The 13,144-nt window shown below is 39.0% G+C and overlaps 1 protein-coding gene across 1 annotated transcript; it reads left to right on the forward strand.

Annotated features, from left to right (window-relative positions):
- Nucleotides 1-3,248: 3,248 nt before the first annotated feature.
- Nucleotides 3,249-11,946, forward strand: LOC133297238 (uncharacterized). Its single transcript, XM_061496349.1, has 5 exons — nt 3,249-3,478; nt 4,149-4,390; nt 9,320-9,471; nt 10,773-10,988; nt 11,218-11,946. The coding sequence occupies exons 1-5, from the start codon at nt 3,249-3,251 to the stop codon at nt 11,857-11,859; spliced, it is 1,482 nt and encodes a 493-aa protein (XP_061352333.1). The 3' UTR covers nt 11,860-11,946.
- Nucleotides 11,947-13,144: the final 1,198 nt, after the last annotated feature.

The following is a 13,144-nucleotide window of genomic DNA, read 5'->3' on the forward strand; positions in this document are numbered from 1 at the left end:
CTATCATCGTCGGCAACGTCCCCCTGTTCCCCAGGACCCTGCCCCCCAAGTCTGCCCCTATTGTTACTGAGGCTCCTGTGGACTCACTTCCGTCATCATCTCCTCCGGCAGCTCCGATCCTTCCGTCTGACATTGATGTGCCCATTGCACTCCGGAAAGGTACTCGTGATTCTCGTTTCCCTCCCAGGTATTTAATAAATTTGAGTTATCATCGTCTTTCACCATCCCATTTTGCTTGCCTCTCTTCTCTTTCTTCTGTATCTGTTCCTAAGACTACAGGTGAGGCGTTATCACATTCTGGTTGGCGACAGGCCATGATTGATGAGATGAGTGCACTTCAGAGTAGTGGTACCTGGGATCTGGTTCCCCTTCCCTCTGGGAAGTCTGTTGTTGGTTGTCGATGGATATACACGGTTAAAGTTGGTCCGGATGGTCAGGTGGACCGTCTTAAGGCCAGCTTGGTGGCTAAAGGTTATACTCAGATATTTGGCCTTGACTATGGTGACACATTTTCTCCCGTGGCGAAAATGACTTATGTTCGCCTCTTTATTACTATGGCAGCCATTCATCACTGGCCTATGTATCAGCTGGACATAAAGAATGCTTTCCTCCATGGTGATCTGCGGGAAGAGGTTTATATGGAGCAACCTTCTGGGTTTGTTGCTCAGGGGGAGTCTAACCTAGTTTGTCGTCTCCGAAGATCCTTGTATGGTCTAAAGCATTCTCCCCGGGCTTGGTTTGGAAGGTTTAGCACTGTTGTACAGCAGTTTGGCATGACTCGAAGTGAGGCTGATCACTCAGTCTTTTACAGACACTCTGATTTAGGTTCTATTTATTTGGTAGTATATGTTGATGATATCGTCATTACAGGTAATGATACTCATGGCATAACTCAGATAAAACAACATTTGTGCCATCATTTTCAAACAAAGGACCTTGGAAGACTCCGATATTTCTTAGGGATAGAAGTGGCCCAATCCAAAGATGGCATTGTACTATCACAGAGAAAATATGCTATGGATATTCTTGAGGAAACAGCATTGTTAAATGCTAAGCCCGTTGATACTCCTATGGATCCAAATGTCAAGCTTTTACCAAATCAGGGGGAGCTATTTTCTGATCCAGAAAGGTATAGAAGATTGGTTGGGAAACTGAACTATCTCACAGTTACTCGACCAGACATTTCTTTTGCAGTCAGTGTAGTAAGTCAGTTCTTGAATTCTCCCTGTGAAGATCACTGGAATGCAGTAATCCGTATCCTCAAGTACATCAAGACTGCTCCTGGCAAAGGTCTTCTCTATGAAAACAAAGGTCATACCAGAGTTGTAGGATAATCAGATGCTGATTGGGCAGGTTCTCCTATTGATAGAAGATCCACTTCTGGGTATTGTGTATTCGTTGGAGATAACTTGATTTCCTGGAGAAGTAAGAAGCAAAGTGTAGTTGCGAGATCAAGTGCTGAAGCAGAATATCGCTCCATGGCCACAGCTACTTGCGAACTCATCTGGTTAAAACAGCTACTGAAGGAACTCAAGTTTGGAGACACTGGCCCAACATCTCTCATTTGTGATAATCAAGCTGCTTTGCATATTGCTTCAAATCCAGTGTTTCATGAAAGGACTAAGCACATTGAGATAGATTGTCATTTCCTTAGGGAAAAGGTTCTCTCAGGAGATATAGTCACTCGTTTTGTCAACTCAAATGATCAATTAGCTGATGTATTTACTAAGTCTTTGAGAGGACCTAGGATAGACCAGATATGTAACAAGCTTGGTGCATACGATCTATATGCTCCAGCTTGAGGGGGAGTGTTGCTGTACATAGTATAGAAGTCCCACATTAAGTGTGTCTCTTTGTATTCTTAAATTGGTTTGCTATATAATAGCACCAATGTTGTGTAGTTTAATATAACAAGGATTACAATGAATACCTCTTGTCTCTTGGTAATTAACATGTTAAGAACCTTGGGATACACCATCCCAAATGCTAGCTCAAAGGGTGGGAGTGTCCAAGGCCTTATAAAGACCACATTAGTTGCACATACAACCAATGTGGCACTATATATCTCAACACGCCCTCTCACACAAGAGCCTATTTGGCTTGAAGAGTGGACAATGCAACAGGCTCAGCTTACCTGTGCTAAGAAACGCCACATAAGAAAGTGGAGGGCAGCGAGGCTCTGATACCATGTTAAGAACCTTGGGATACACCTCCCCAAATGCTAGCTCAAAGGGTGGGAGTGTCCAAGGCCTTATAAAGACCACATTAGTTGCACATACAACCAATGTGGGACTATATATCTCAACATGCACAAATGGCGGCATTATTTATTAGGCAAGAAGTTCATCATAAGAACAAATCAGAGGAGTTTAAAGTTCTTGACGGAGCAGCAATTGATGGCAGATGGACAACAACGATTGGTGGCAAAACTGCTAGGATTTGACTTTGAAATTCATTATAAACTGGGGGTGGAAAACAGGGTTGCGGATGCTCTTTCACGGGTAATGGAATTCAAGGAATTAAACATGGTTTCCAGTCCCAATCTGCAATCATTGGCTGAGGAGTTATTGGCGGAAAAGGCAAGTAGTAAACTCATATTGGATATTTTACAAGATCCCAAACTGGGTACAAGTTAAATTGTGGCTATTTGTGGTACAATGGTAAGCTGGTTCTTCCTCAGAAATCCCCTCATATACAGTTATTACTGCAAGAATTTCATGCTTCACCATGGGGGGGACATTCAGGCGGATTGAGAACATTTAAAAGAATCTTCGCACTTTTTTATTGGAAGGGAACGAGACGAGATGTGACAGCATATGTCCAAGTTTGTAATATCTGTCAATAGCAAAAGTATTGTCACTTGTCTCCTGCAGGATTATTGCAACCTTTGGGAGTGCCTGATAGAGTGTGGGAAGAGCTAACAATGAACTTTATTGGAGGCCTATCTAGGTCCAATGGCATGGACACTTTATTTGTGGTGGTTGACCGCCTAACGAAGTATGCTCATTTCGTTACATTATCTCACCCTTTTACTGCTCAACAGGTGGCAGCTGCATTTGTAAGGGAGGTAGTACGTTTGCACGGCTTTCCCAAATCAATAGTGTCAGATCGAGACAGGGTGTTCATTAGCAAATTTTGGAAGGAGATTTTCCGCTTGGCTGACACTAATTGAAATTTAGTTCCGCTTACCATCCACAAACGGATGGCCAAACTAAAGTTGTTAACAGAACTGTGGAGACCTACCTTCGATGCTTTGTGGGTCAGCATCCAAAGAGTTGGGTGAAATGGATTTTGTGGGCAGAGTTTTAGTTCAACACTTCCCATTTAGAGCATTATATGGCCGCGACCCTTCGGTTCTGATTCAATTTGACAGAGGTAGTACTCAGTCAGAAACAATGGATCAACTCATGCAAGCACATGATGCTGTTCTTGTTGAACTGAAGCAAAATTTATCTAAAGCCCAAGAATATATGAAGAAGTATGTTGATAAAAAGAGAAGAACGGTTGAGTACATGGTGGGAGACAAAGTTTATTTAAAGATCAGCCCTATAAGCTCAAGTCACTAGCCACACATCTGAATCAGAAACATAGTAGTTAATTGCGCCGCAATAGCGCCGCGAGCCGCGCCGTATGGGTGTTGCGATGCCTCCCCGCAAGAAACCGCGCTGTGTTGCACCGGAACGCAATAACAGCCATTGTGATCACATTCCCAGCCAAATCACGGCAATATTGCTGTCATAAGGCAAAATGTCAATTTTGTCCTATATGTAAATGTGTAACAGAAATTTTTTATGGGTTTTTTAGTTAATTTGCATCTTTCTCTGTCACTTCTGCTATCTCTGCCTTTAAAAAATGTTTCTTTTTGTGATGATTTCTGTCATATATCTATTCCGCTATTTCCGCAACCGCAATCCGCTATAGCGTTATAGCGTTTTTTGGGGTTGGTCGCGACATGCCGCAATCCGCATTTGATAACTGATTCAGAAACTAAGTCCATGTTATTATGGCCCATTTGAGATTATAAAACGGATAGGCCTTGTTGTCTATGAATTCTTACTTCCATCTTATGCCAAAATTCATCCCATCTTTCATGTATCCCAACTTAAGAAGGCCCTTGATCCTGCTGTTCCAATTTTGGAATTTCCCAGTTGCTTGGCAGAATCATTGGAGTTGTACGTGCAACCTGAAGATGTGATTGATAGTAGGAGGTTGTTAAATGGACAATTTGAGATTTTGGTCACATGGACTGGGCTACCAGATTGTGAAAATTCCTGGGAACTTCTGGACAATTTTCAGGTACAATTTCCTCATTTTCACCTTGAGGCCAAGGTGAATTTTAAGGAGGGAGGAATTGGTGAGAGGCTGCAGAAGGTTTATAATAGAAAGAGAGGCAAGCATGGACCAGAACTGAATGAGGATGGCTAACATGGGCCTGCACAAAGAGACCCAATTGAGGATGATGCAGTTGGACAACGAACTGCAAGCCCAAATGGAGGGGAATCAGCTCCAAATTAACATAATAGAATCTGTGAGCGTAAGAGTGGTGTGGGGAGGGAAGTTAGTTACAGGAGGCCTTATAAAGGCCACATTAGTTGCCCACATAATCACTGTGGAACTATATATCTTAACACGGCCCCTCACGCAAGAGCCCTTTAGGCTAGAAGCGTGGAATTGCACAGGCCCAATTTTTGGTTTACCTTTTTGTGCCTTTTTTTTTTATTTTAATTCCACTTGAAAGTGGGGGGCCGTGAGAATCGAACTTGTGGCCTTTTAGTCACTCAAGCTCTGATACCATGTAAAGAACCTTGGGATACACCACCCCAAAAGCTAGCTCAGAGGGTGGGAGTGCCCAAGGCCTTATAAAGGCCACATTAGTTGCCCACATAATCAATGTGGAACTATATATCTCAACGAGAGAGAATGAGTGGATGGGAGGAAATGGTTATAAGGAGGGTAATGCAAATTTTATAGGGCAGACTAGTATGAACCTGTGAGTGGAATGGTGGGGAAAGGGTACTCGGGGAGTCCCTTTGGTGTCTTTCTTTATCGTTCCAAGGCTGTTTCAACCATTAGAGTCTTGTTATTGGTATTTCTTCATCTGTAATACTCCCACAAGCTAAAGTGTTTATGCTTGTTGGGTAATTTCAATACAATCTGTCTTGCTTTTTCTTAACTTGCCTGTGTGTTTAAATTCGGTTTCATCAGATTATAAAATGGATTTAGCTGTAGTATTTGCTATAAGTATTTTAAGAAGAGAATTGACATATTTTAAAGCAATATTGGTTACGTGAACTCGCGGTGTTTCCAATAAAAAACATTTGGAAGAGAAAATAGTAATATTCAATCCATTTTTTTTCTTTTCTTCTATCTATCCTTTTTTCTTGCCTTTTTATTTCATCCTCTGTAAACTACATATTTTTCAAAATCTATGTATTTATTTGGTAAAATTACTTTGGGATGGGTTATCATGAATTATCCAAAAATAACTTTCGGTGGCACTAAAAGAGATGGTGGAAGCTTAAGGAGAGAAAAGAGAGAGAGTTCAATGAAAGAATGTTGCACGAAAGACCTTGGGAGTTTGATGGAGGAGAGAATGCAATATGGAATGAGATGGCTAAGTGTATTCAAAATATGGGAAGGAGGGTGTTGGGAGAAAGCAAAGAAAATGGATTTCATACAAAGGAAACATGGTGGTGGAATTGAGAGGTGCAAGAGGCAATTAAAAATAAGAAGGAATGCTTTAGTTCTTTGCATAAAAGCCCCAGTGAAGAGAACTTGCAAAAGTTTAGATTGGCGAGAAAAAATGCAAAGAAAGCAGTGCGAGAAGCTAGAGGCAAGGTTTTCGCTGATTTGTATAAAAATCTTGGGAGCAAGATGGTAAAAAAAGTATATATAAACTTGCAAAAATAAGGGATAAGAAAAGTAAAGACCTAACCCAAGTTAGATGCATCAAGGATGAAAATCAAAAACTTTTGGTGAGAGATAAAGATGTAAGTGAAAGATGGATGGACTACTTCAACAAGTTGTTTAATGAGGATGGCGATATAAGCGAGGTGGACTTGGAGGACGCTTATGATGATTTGAATAGAAGATTTGTACGCTGAATTAATACACATGAAGTTAAGGAGGCTTTAGAGAGGATGAAGACTAATAAAAATAAAGCCTTGGGACCTGATGATGTCCCTATTGAAGTGTGGAGAGGCCTGGGGGATGTGGCAATAAAATGGTTGACCAATCTTTTCAATAAGATTCTTCAGACAAATAAGATGCCTGATGCGTGGAGGAAAAGTATGATTGTGCCTATTTACAAAAACAAGGGAGATATACAAAATTGTTCTAACTATAGAGGCATTAAGCAAATGAGCCACACTATGAAGTTGTGGGAGAGGGTTATTGAACATCGCTTGAGGAGGGATACCAAGGTTTCTGTAAATCAATTTGGATTTATGCCAGGAAGATGTATCGTGGAAGCCAGTTTCTTGATGCGACAATTAATGGAAAGGTATCGAGAAAAGAAGAAGGACCTACATATGGTGTTCATAGATCTTGAGAAAGCATACGATAGGGTTCCAAGTAAAGTTTTATGGTGGGTTCTGGAGAAGAAAAAGGTACCATCAAAGTATGTAAAAGCAATCAAGGATATGTATGATGGGGCTACTACATGTGTGAAAGCTTGTAACGGAACATCAAGTTATTTCCCTACCACGGTAGGTGTACACCAAGGGTCGGCTCTAAGTCCTTATTTCTTTGCCTTAGTTATAGATGAACTAACAAAAGATATTCAAGAGGAAGTGCCATGGTGTATGCTTTTTGCAGACAATATTGTGCTTATCGATGAGAGCAAAAACAGTGTTAATAGAAAACTTGAATTGTGGAGAAGCACGTTGGAATCTAAAGGATTAACATTAAGTCGGAGCAAGACTGAGTATCTGAAGTGTGAGTTTTCTCTGGTAAGAGATGTAGACCAAGATCTCGTGCATCTAAGTGGGCAAGAGGTACCCAAGAAAGATGCTTTTAAATATCTGGGCTCTATTTTCAATAAAGGTGGAGAGATTGATGAGGATGTAAATCATAGAATCAGAGCAGGGTGGATGAGATGGCGTAGTGCATCTGGGTTTTTGTGTGACCGCAAAATTCCCCTTAAGTTAAAAGGAAAATTCTATACCATGCTATATGGAGCTGAATGTTGGCCAGCACATAGGCAACATGAGCATAAAATGGGAGTAGCAGAGATGAGGATGCTAAGGTGGATGTGTGGTTATATGAGGATGGATAAGATAAGAAATGAAGAAATTCGACGAAAGGTAGGAGTACTACCGGTGGCTGAGAAGATGAGAGAACATAGATTGAGGTGGTTTGGGCACGTAATGAGAAGGCCCTTGGATGCTCCCGTAAGAACAGAAGTTTGTTACCAAGAGCTCAACACAAAAAAAGGTAGAGGTAGACCGAAATTTACTTGGGGGAAGGTAGTAAAACAAGATTTAATGGAGTGGGATATAGATTGACGGACAGTATGTCTTAGAACGGAATGGAGAAAAGCTATAAGTATGGTGGAGGGTTAGACCCGTTGTTATTCCTATGTTCCAGATGGTCCATTTTTAGTCCTTTTCCCTTTCATTTCCCCCTCTTCTTCTTTTTCCTTTCTTTTTTCTTACTTTTATATATATATATATATATATATATATATATATATATATATATATATATATATACTATTCTATTTATTTATTTATTTATTTTTTTTCTTTTATTTTTCTATTTTCAACCTTTTTGTATCTTTTATATGGGTTTATCTACCACTGACCCCAATTAATTTGGGATAAAGGTGTTGTTGATGTTGATGTTGATGTTGAACTTTCGGTGGCACTACTTAATGCAAGCTTAATAGATTAAATGGATCTTGTTATCCTATATATTTAGTTCCTTGGCCTTGCACTATCTCATATTTTCAGCTATTGCATTTCCTCTGTATATCTATGTTATAAAATATATCTATCGTAATAGAAAAAATTTACAGAACTAATGGATGTGTCTCTGTTAAACTGCTTGCTGAGGTCTTGTGCTTGTTAGATATGATTGTGAATGCATTTGCTCATATGATATCGACTAAGCCTGTTGATTAAAATATACAAGACCATCATTTACAAGTAAGAAAATTGGTAATTTATCTAACATTTTTGTACTTCGATTGCCAGAGAGGAGAAGCCAAGATAGTAAAGACCCACTATAGTTGGTACAAAAAAGGTGAAAACAGAGACCTTTTAAACGCTTTTTTTTTTAAACTAAGTCAACCGAGTTGACTTGTCGTTTCAACCGAGTCAACTCAAAATCCGTTTCTACCACCGTTTCAACACGTTTTTGGTGTCAGAAACGTAGACTCTTCCGTTTCTACCAAGTCGACACTACGTTTTAACAACCATGGGTGTGGGGTTTATATGGACTTTGAGCTCTCCTAACTTACATGCTAGCTTTTGGGGTAAGGCTCTCACAATGATCGTATCTGTAAAGAACCTTAGGATACACCACCCCAAAAACTAGCTCAAAGGGTGGGAGTGCCCAAGACCTTATAACCTCCACATTAGTTGCTCATACAACCAATGTGAGACTATATATCTCAACACGCCCCCTCACACAAGAGCCCATTGGGCTTGAAGAGTAGATGATGCAATAGGCCCAGCCTACCTGTGCTAAGAAATTCCACAAGTGAAAGTGGGGGCGGCGAGGTTTGAACCTGGGACATGAGGCTCTGATACCATGTAAAGAACCTTGGGATACACCACCCCAAAAGCTAGCTCAAAGGGTGGGAGTGTCCAAGGCCTTATAAACTCCACATTAGTTGCTCATACAACCAATGTGGGACTATATATCTCAACAATATCAATTGGTACCAGAGCTTCCATTATGTCTCTCAGTTGCAATCAAGCGATGTGACGGGTGACGTTGGCATTGCATTGTTCGCCTAGGGCTAGTAAAAAACTGGGCGCTGGGACTACGCAGCATGGTTGGATGTTACGATTCAATTGCAAGACATTGGAAACATAAGGTTCTGGCGTGGGGTTTATATGGACTTTGAGTTTTCCAACCTTACAAGCTAGCTTTTGGTAAATGTGGTTCCTTGATACCATGGAGTTTAGATTTCCACACCCAATTGTGTTACTAATAATATTAATTTCCTTGACTATATTGGTTATACAACAGTTTAATAGGAGTTATACCATGGTGTTTTTTTGCACCAACCAGATTATGTAATCCTTGTTATCTCATGGTAAATGTGGTTCCTTGATTGTTACTAAATGGAAGTGTTTTTTTTTGCTTGTAGACCAGTGGGAGGTCATGTCATTCAAGTTTAATGATTCTCGAAGATATAGACGAATAGTTGGTTCTATTGCTGGTTCATGTATTACTTCTGCAATACCTCTTCTAGCTTCATTCAAGAAAGAGATATGCTTGGCCGCCCTAGATATTATTGAGGTATCTTTTGGTTGAAATGCTATAACACTTCAATATTATAGCAATTGATGTAAATGTGAAAAGCATATATTCTTTATTTATCAGTTTGAGTTTCACAAGAAGTTTTGTATGATTTTTCATGCATTGTTGGACATTGATGCAACCATTATTGAACAAACTATGTTACTTAGAAAATAGAAAGAGAAAAAAAGTTCTGAAGTTGAGATTGACAGATTTAAAAAAAGGGCAGCCTGACATATGCAGGGAGGGTCTAGGGAAGGGTCAGGCCCATTGTATGAGTTTATAATATGCAGTCTTACCTTGCATTAGCAAGAGGCTGATTGCATAAATTGAACCTGTGACAACCGGGTCACATGGTGACAACACCAAATGTTGTGCCAAGGTTTCCCTTCTTGAAGTTGGGATTGACAGATAATGAAAGAAAATAAGGTCTGAGAAAGAGAGCAGGAGGAAATTTTGGATAAAAAGAAAATATGCGGGTTAGCATTAACCTGAGGAGTTGCCTTAAAAGCTTAAAGCTCTAACCAGAGGCTAAAGTACTATTGAAAATAGAGGAATTGCCTTAGACAGATTTTGTTGACGTAAATATGTTCAAAAAATTATTTATACTTCAAAAGAAAATATGCAGTGTGAGCATTAAAAGGAAATTTCAAAGTTTGAAATTTCATTTTTGAGAGGTCTAACCAGAGGTTAAAGTAATCTATGGGCTCAGTGCTTTGTTCTGTATATTCTGTACCTAGGAGGTTTATTAGTTGACATTCAATGAATTCAAACTTTTTTATGCATCTCTGACCCTCTTTTTGGTTGCTTGCGGGAAGATATATTATCCTCCACTTACATCTCTGATGAATTAAAAAAAAAAAAAAAAATCACTCCCCATTAAACCCGCCTAGCGAATGTGGGGTGGAGTCAATTCTTGTACGCAGCCTTACCCTTGCATAATTGCAAAGAGCCTGTTTCATGAATTCGAACCCATGACCTTTCAGTCATGAAAGATCAGTACTTACATCTCTAATGAATAAAAAAGAAAATTCTTATAGGGCCTAACTGGTTAAATTTTAAAAGAATATGTTGATAAATATTTGAAATACATGGTTTAATTATGTCGAAGACATTGACACAATATGGAAGGTTTGGAAAGTGTTTCCGTTATATTTCCTTTGATGAATATATTAATGATATGTAATATATGAAATAGATTCATTTTTGTCTGGCAGTTTGACTATCAATCTAAAATCAACTAAAGCAATAGATTTATTTTGTAATTTTCTCTATGTTATTTGGATCATTTCTGGTTTTAGGATGGCATGTCGGCATTAGCCAAAGTAGAAGCAGCTTATAATCATGAAAAAGAAATTAAAGAGGCAACAGAAGACGCGCTACAATCACTGTCATTGTACCAGCTTAGGGATACTTTGGATGCAACTGAGGAAGGAGCTGACGAAAACCGGCTGCTTCCTGCAATGAATAAAATATGGCCATTCCTGATTACTTGTATTCAGAACAGGAACCCCGTGGTGAGCAATCCCTCTTTACCGTTCTTTTCTTGTTTTATGATTGGATTTCAAGGCTATTTTCCGTATTGTGATGTTAATAATGACTTGAACTAGCTCGTTCTGATGATTGTAGGAATTCCCTTGTGGAATTTCCTCCATCACCTTAAGACTTCTTCCCGTTATGGTTTGCCCTTCTGAGTTATGGTTGATTGCTTAAAAGATACTTTTCGAATGTAACTCTTTTTGGCAGGCTGTTCGGAGATGTTTGAATGTGATAAGCAATCTAGTGCTAATCTGTGGAGGAGATTTCTTCACACGTCGTTTCCACACTGACGGGACACGCTTTTGGAAACTTCTGACCACATCCCCATTTCGGGAAAAGTCCTATTTCAAAGATGAGAAGACCCCTTTGCGACTTCCTTATAGAAGCAGTTCCATAAGTTCAGAGGATTCATTGGCTGAGACTTCCTATCTTAAGGTTCAGATTGCAATGCTTAACATGATTGCGGATTTATGCCGTGACAAGAGGAGTGCCCCAGCATTAGAACTTGTTCTGAAGAAGGTAAGCGGTTTAGTTGTGGGGATAGCTTGTAGCAGTGTTGTTGGACTTCGGGATGCTTCTCTGAATGCCCTCCATGGGCTTGCGTCTATTGATCCTGATCTTGTGTGGCTTCTCTTAGCTGATATCTACTACACTGTAAAGAAGACAGAAACTTTGCCTCCACCGAGACCAGATTTACCAGAGATCTCTGAAATTCTCCCTCTTCCTTCATCTCCCAGAGAACATCTATATGTGCAGTATGGAGGACAGAGTTATGGTTTTGAGATAGATTCGGCCTCTGTGGAGGTTGTTTTCTCGAAAATTGATTCTCACTATCAAATGTATAGCTAAGATCCGAATTTGTTTATATAAAATTATTAGTTGCTTCTCTATCCCGGTCAATTAATCAATTTCATATTCCACCTTATAAAATCCTTCTCCCTCTTCCCCTCTATCGTTGAATTTTGTCCAGTGATTGCAACCATTCATCTATTTTATTGAAGGTGGGGAAGGGCTGTATCGTGCTCATAATGTCTGGTTCACCTTTGTCTAATTTGATTTGGGTTAGATTTTAAACGAATTAACTTTTATTTTATAACTTTTTCTGGGAGCAAAATAGAATACTTTTTTGCCCGAGAAGAATTCTCACCCAGGTTGCGAGTTAGGTCGAATTCAGGTATTAAGCAGTGGGGTAGGAGACAATTTTAGCTGGACACCATTTTCCCACTCAATGATAGAATACAGAGTAAGTTCACTAGTGTTGAAAGAAAAGTATTTTAAATAGGAGTGATATTCTCATATGTTAATTGATATAATTATATCATATTGGAAAATTATAATTATACAAAGATCAATCAATTGTGATGAAGGACAAGAGAAAAAATATAGGAATGGATAATTACAAAATTATCCCTCTTGATTCATTTTAAATTAAAGAAAGAACCCTATTTTTGGGGAGTGTGTAAGTAGTTAATTTCCTGGTTAATCTCTTTGTTTGGGAGTATTATTTTGTTCCATTTGAATTGTTAGAGTTCAATTTTTATAGCATGTGTATTTGCACAAACTCTTTTTATGTACGCATTAAATACATTAATTGTTTCGTTCATTGTCGGGATGTCAATTACTCAATTGTGGAACAAATGTTATCAGGTTTTGGAACTATTATTGATTATCATGTTTTGTATCTTCAAAATTGCTAAACATCATTTTTTACGGAAATTTTCAAGCCGCTTGTATTTTTTTAAAATATGATTTTCAACGAGGAAACATTCATCAGTACTTTCGACGGATTTTTCAAAATATCTGTCGATTATTGTTAAATTGATGCTTCCTACGCATTCCATTCACTGACGAGAGTGTATCTCCGTCGAACTCGCAACATAATTTGACTAAAACTTAGAAAGATAATTTTCATCCAAAAATAAAACAACGACCAACTATTACAAACAACTTGACGCTGTCTATAAAAGCGACAGTCACAATCCCTCCATCAAAATATTTATTCTAACGATGAAATAAAGGATGAACTTCCGTTGGCTAATTCTGTCAAAAACATCAATTCTGACGGAAATGTCTTCAATGTTGACGGGGAAATGTCCCACGGTGATATTGACTTTTCTAGTAGTAAATGTGTAAT

Source organism: Gastrolobium bilobum, unplaced genomic scaffold (genome assembly GCF_033153095.1).
Source record: "Gastrolobium bilobum isolate Gb01-03AN ecotype WA unplaced genomic scaffold, APGP_CSIRO_Gbil_v1 utg54464, whole genome shotgun sequence".
NCBI lineage: Eukaryota > Viridiplantae > Streptophyta > Magnoliopsida > Fabales > Fabaceae > Gastrolobium > Gastrolobium bilobum.

Bases quoted from the DNA above. Each gene is read 5' to 3' on its own strand.
- LOC133297238 (XM_061496349.1), top strand. From the start codon at position 3,249: ATGCTTTGTGGGTCAGCATCCAAAGAGTTGGGTGAAATGGATTTTGTG. The intron at 3,479-4,148 runs GTATGTTGATAA...GGAATTTCCCAG, and splicing joins GCCCAAGAATATATGAAGAA to TTGCTTGGCAGAATCATTGG. The intron at 9,472-10,772 runs GTATCTTTTGGT...TTCTGGTTTTAG, and splicing joins CCGCCCTAGATATTATTGAG to GATGGCATGTCGGCATTAGC.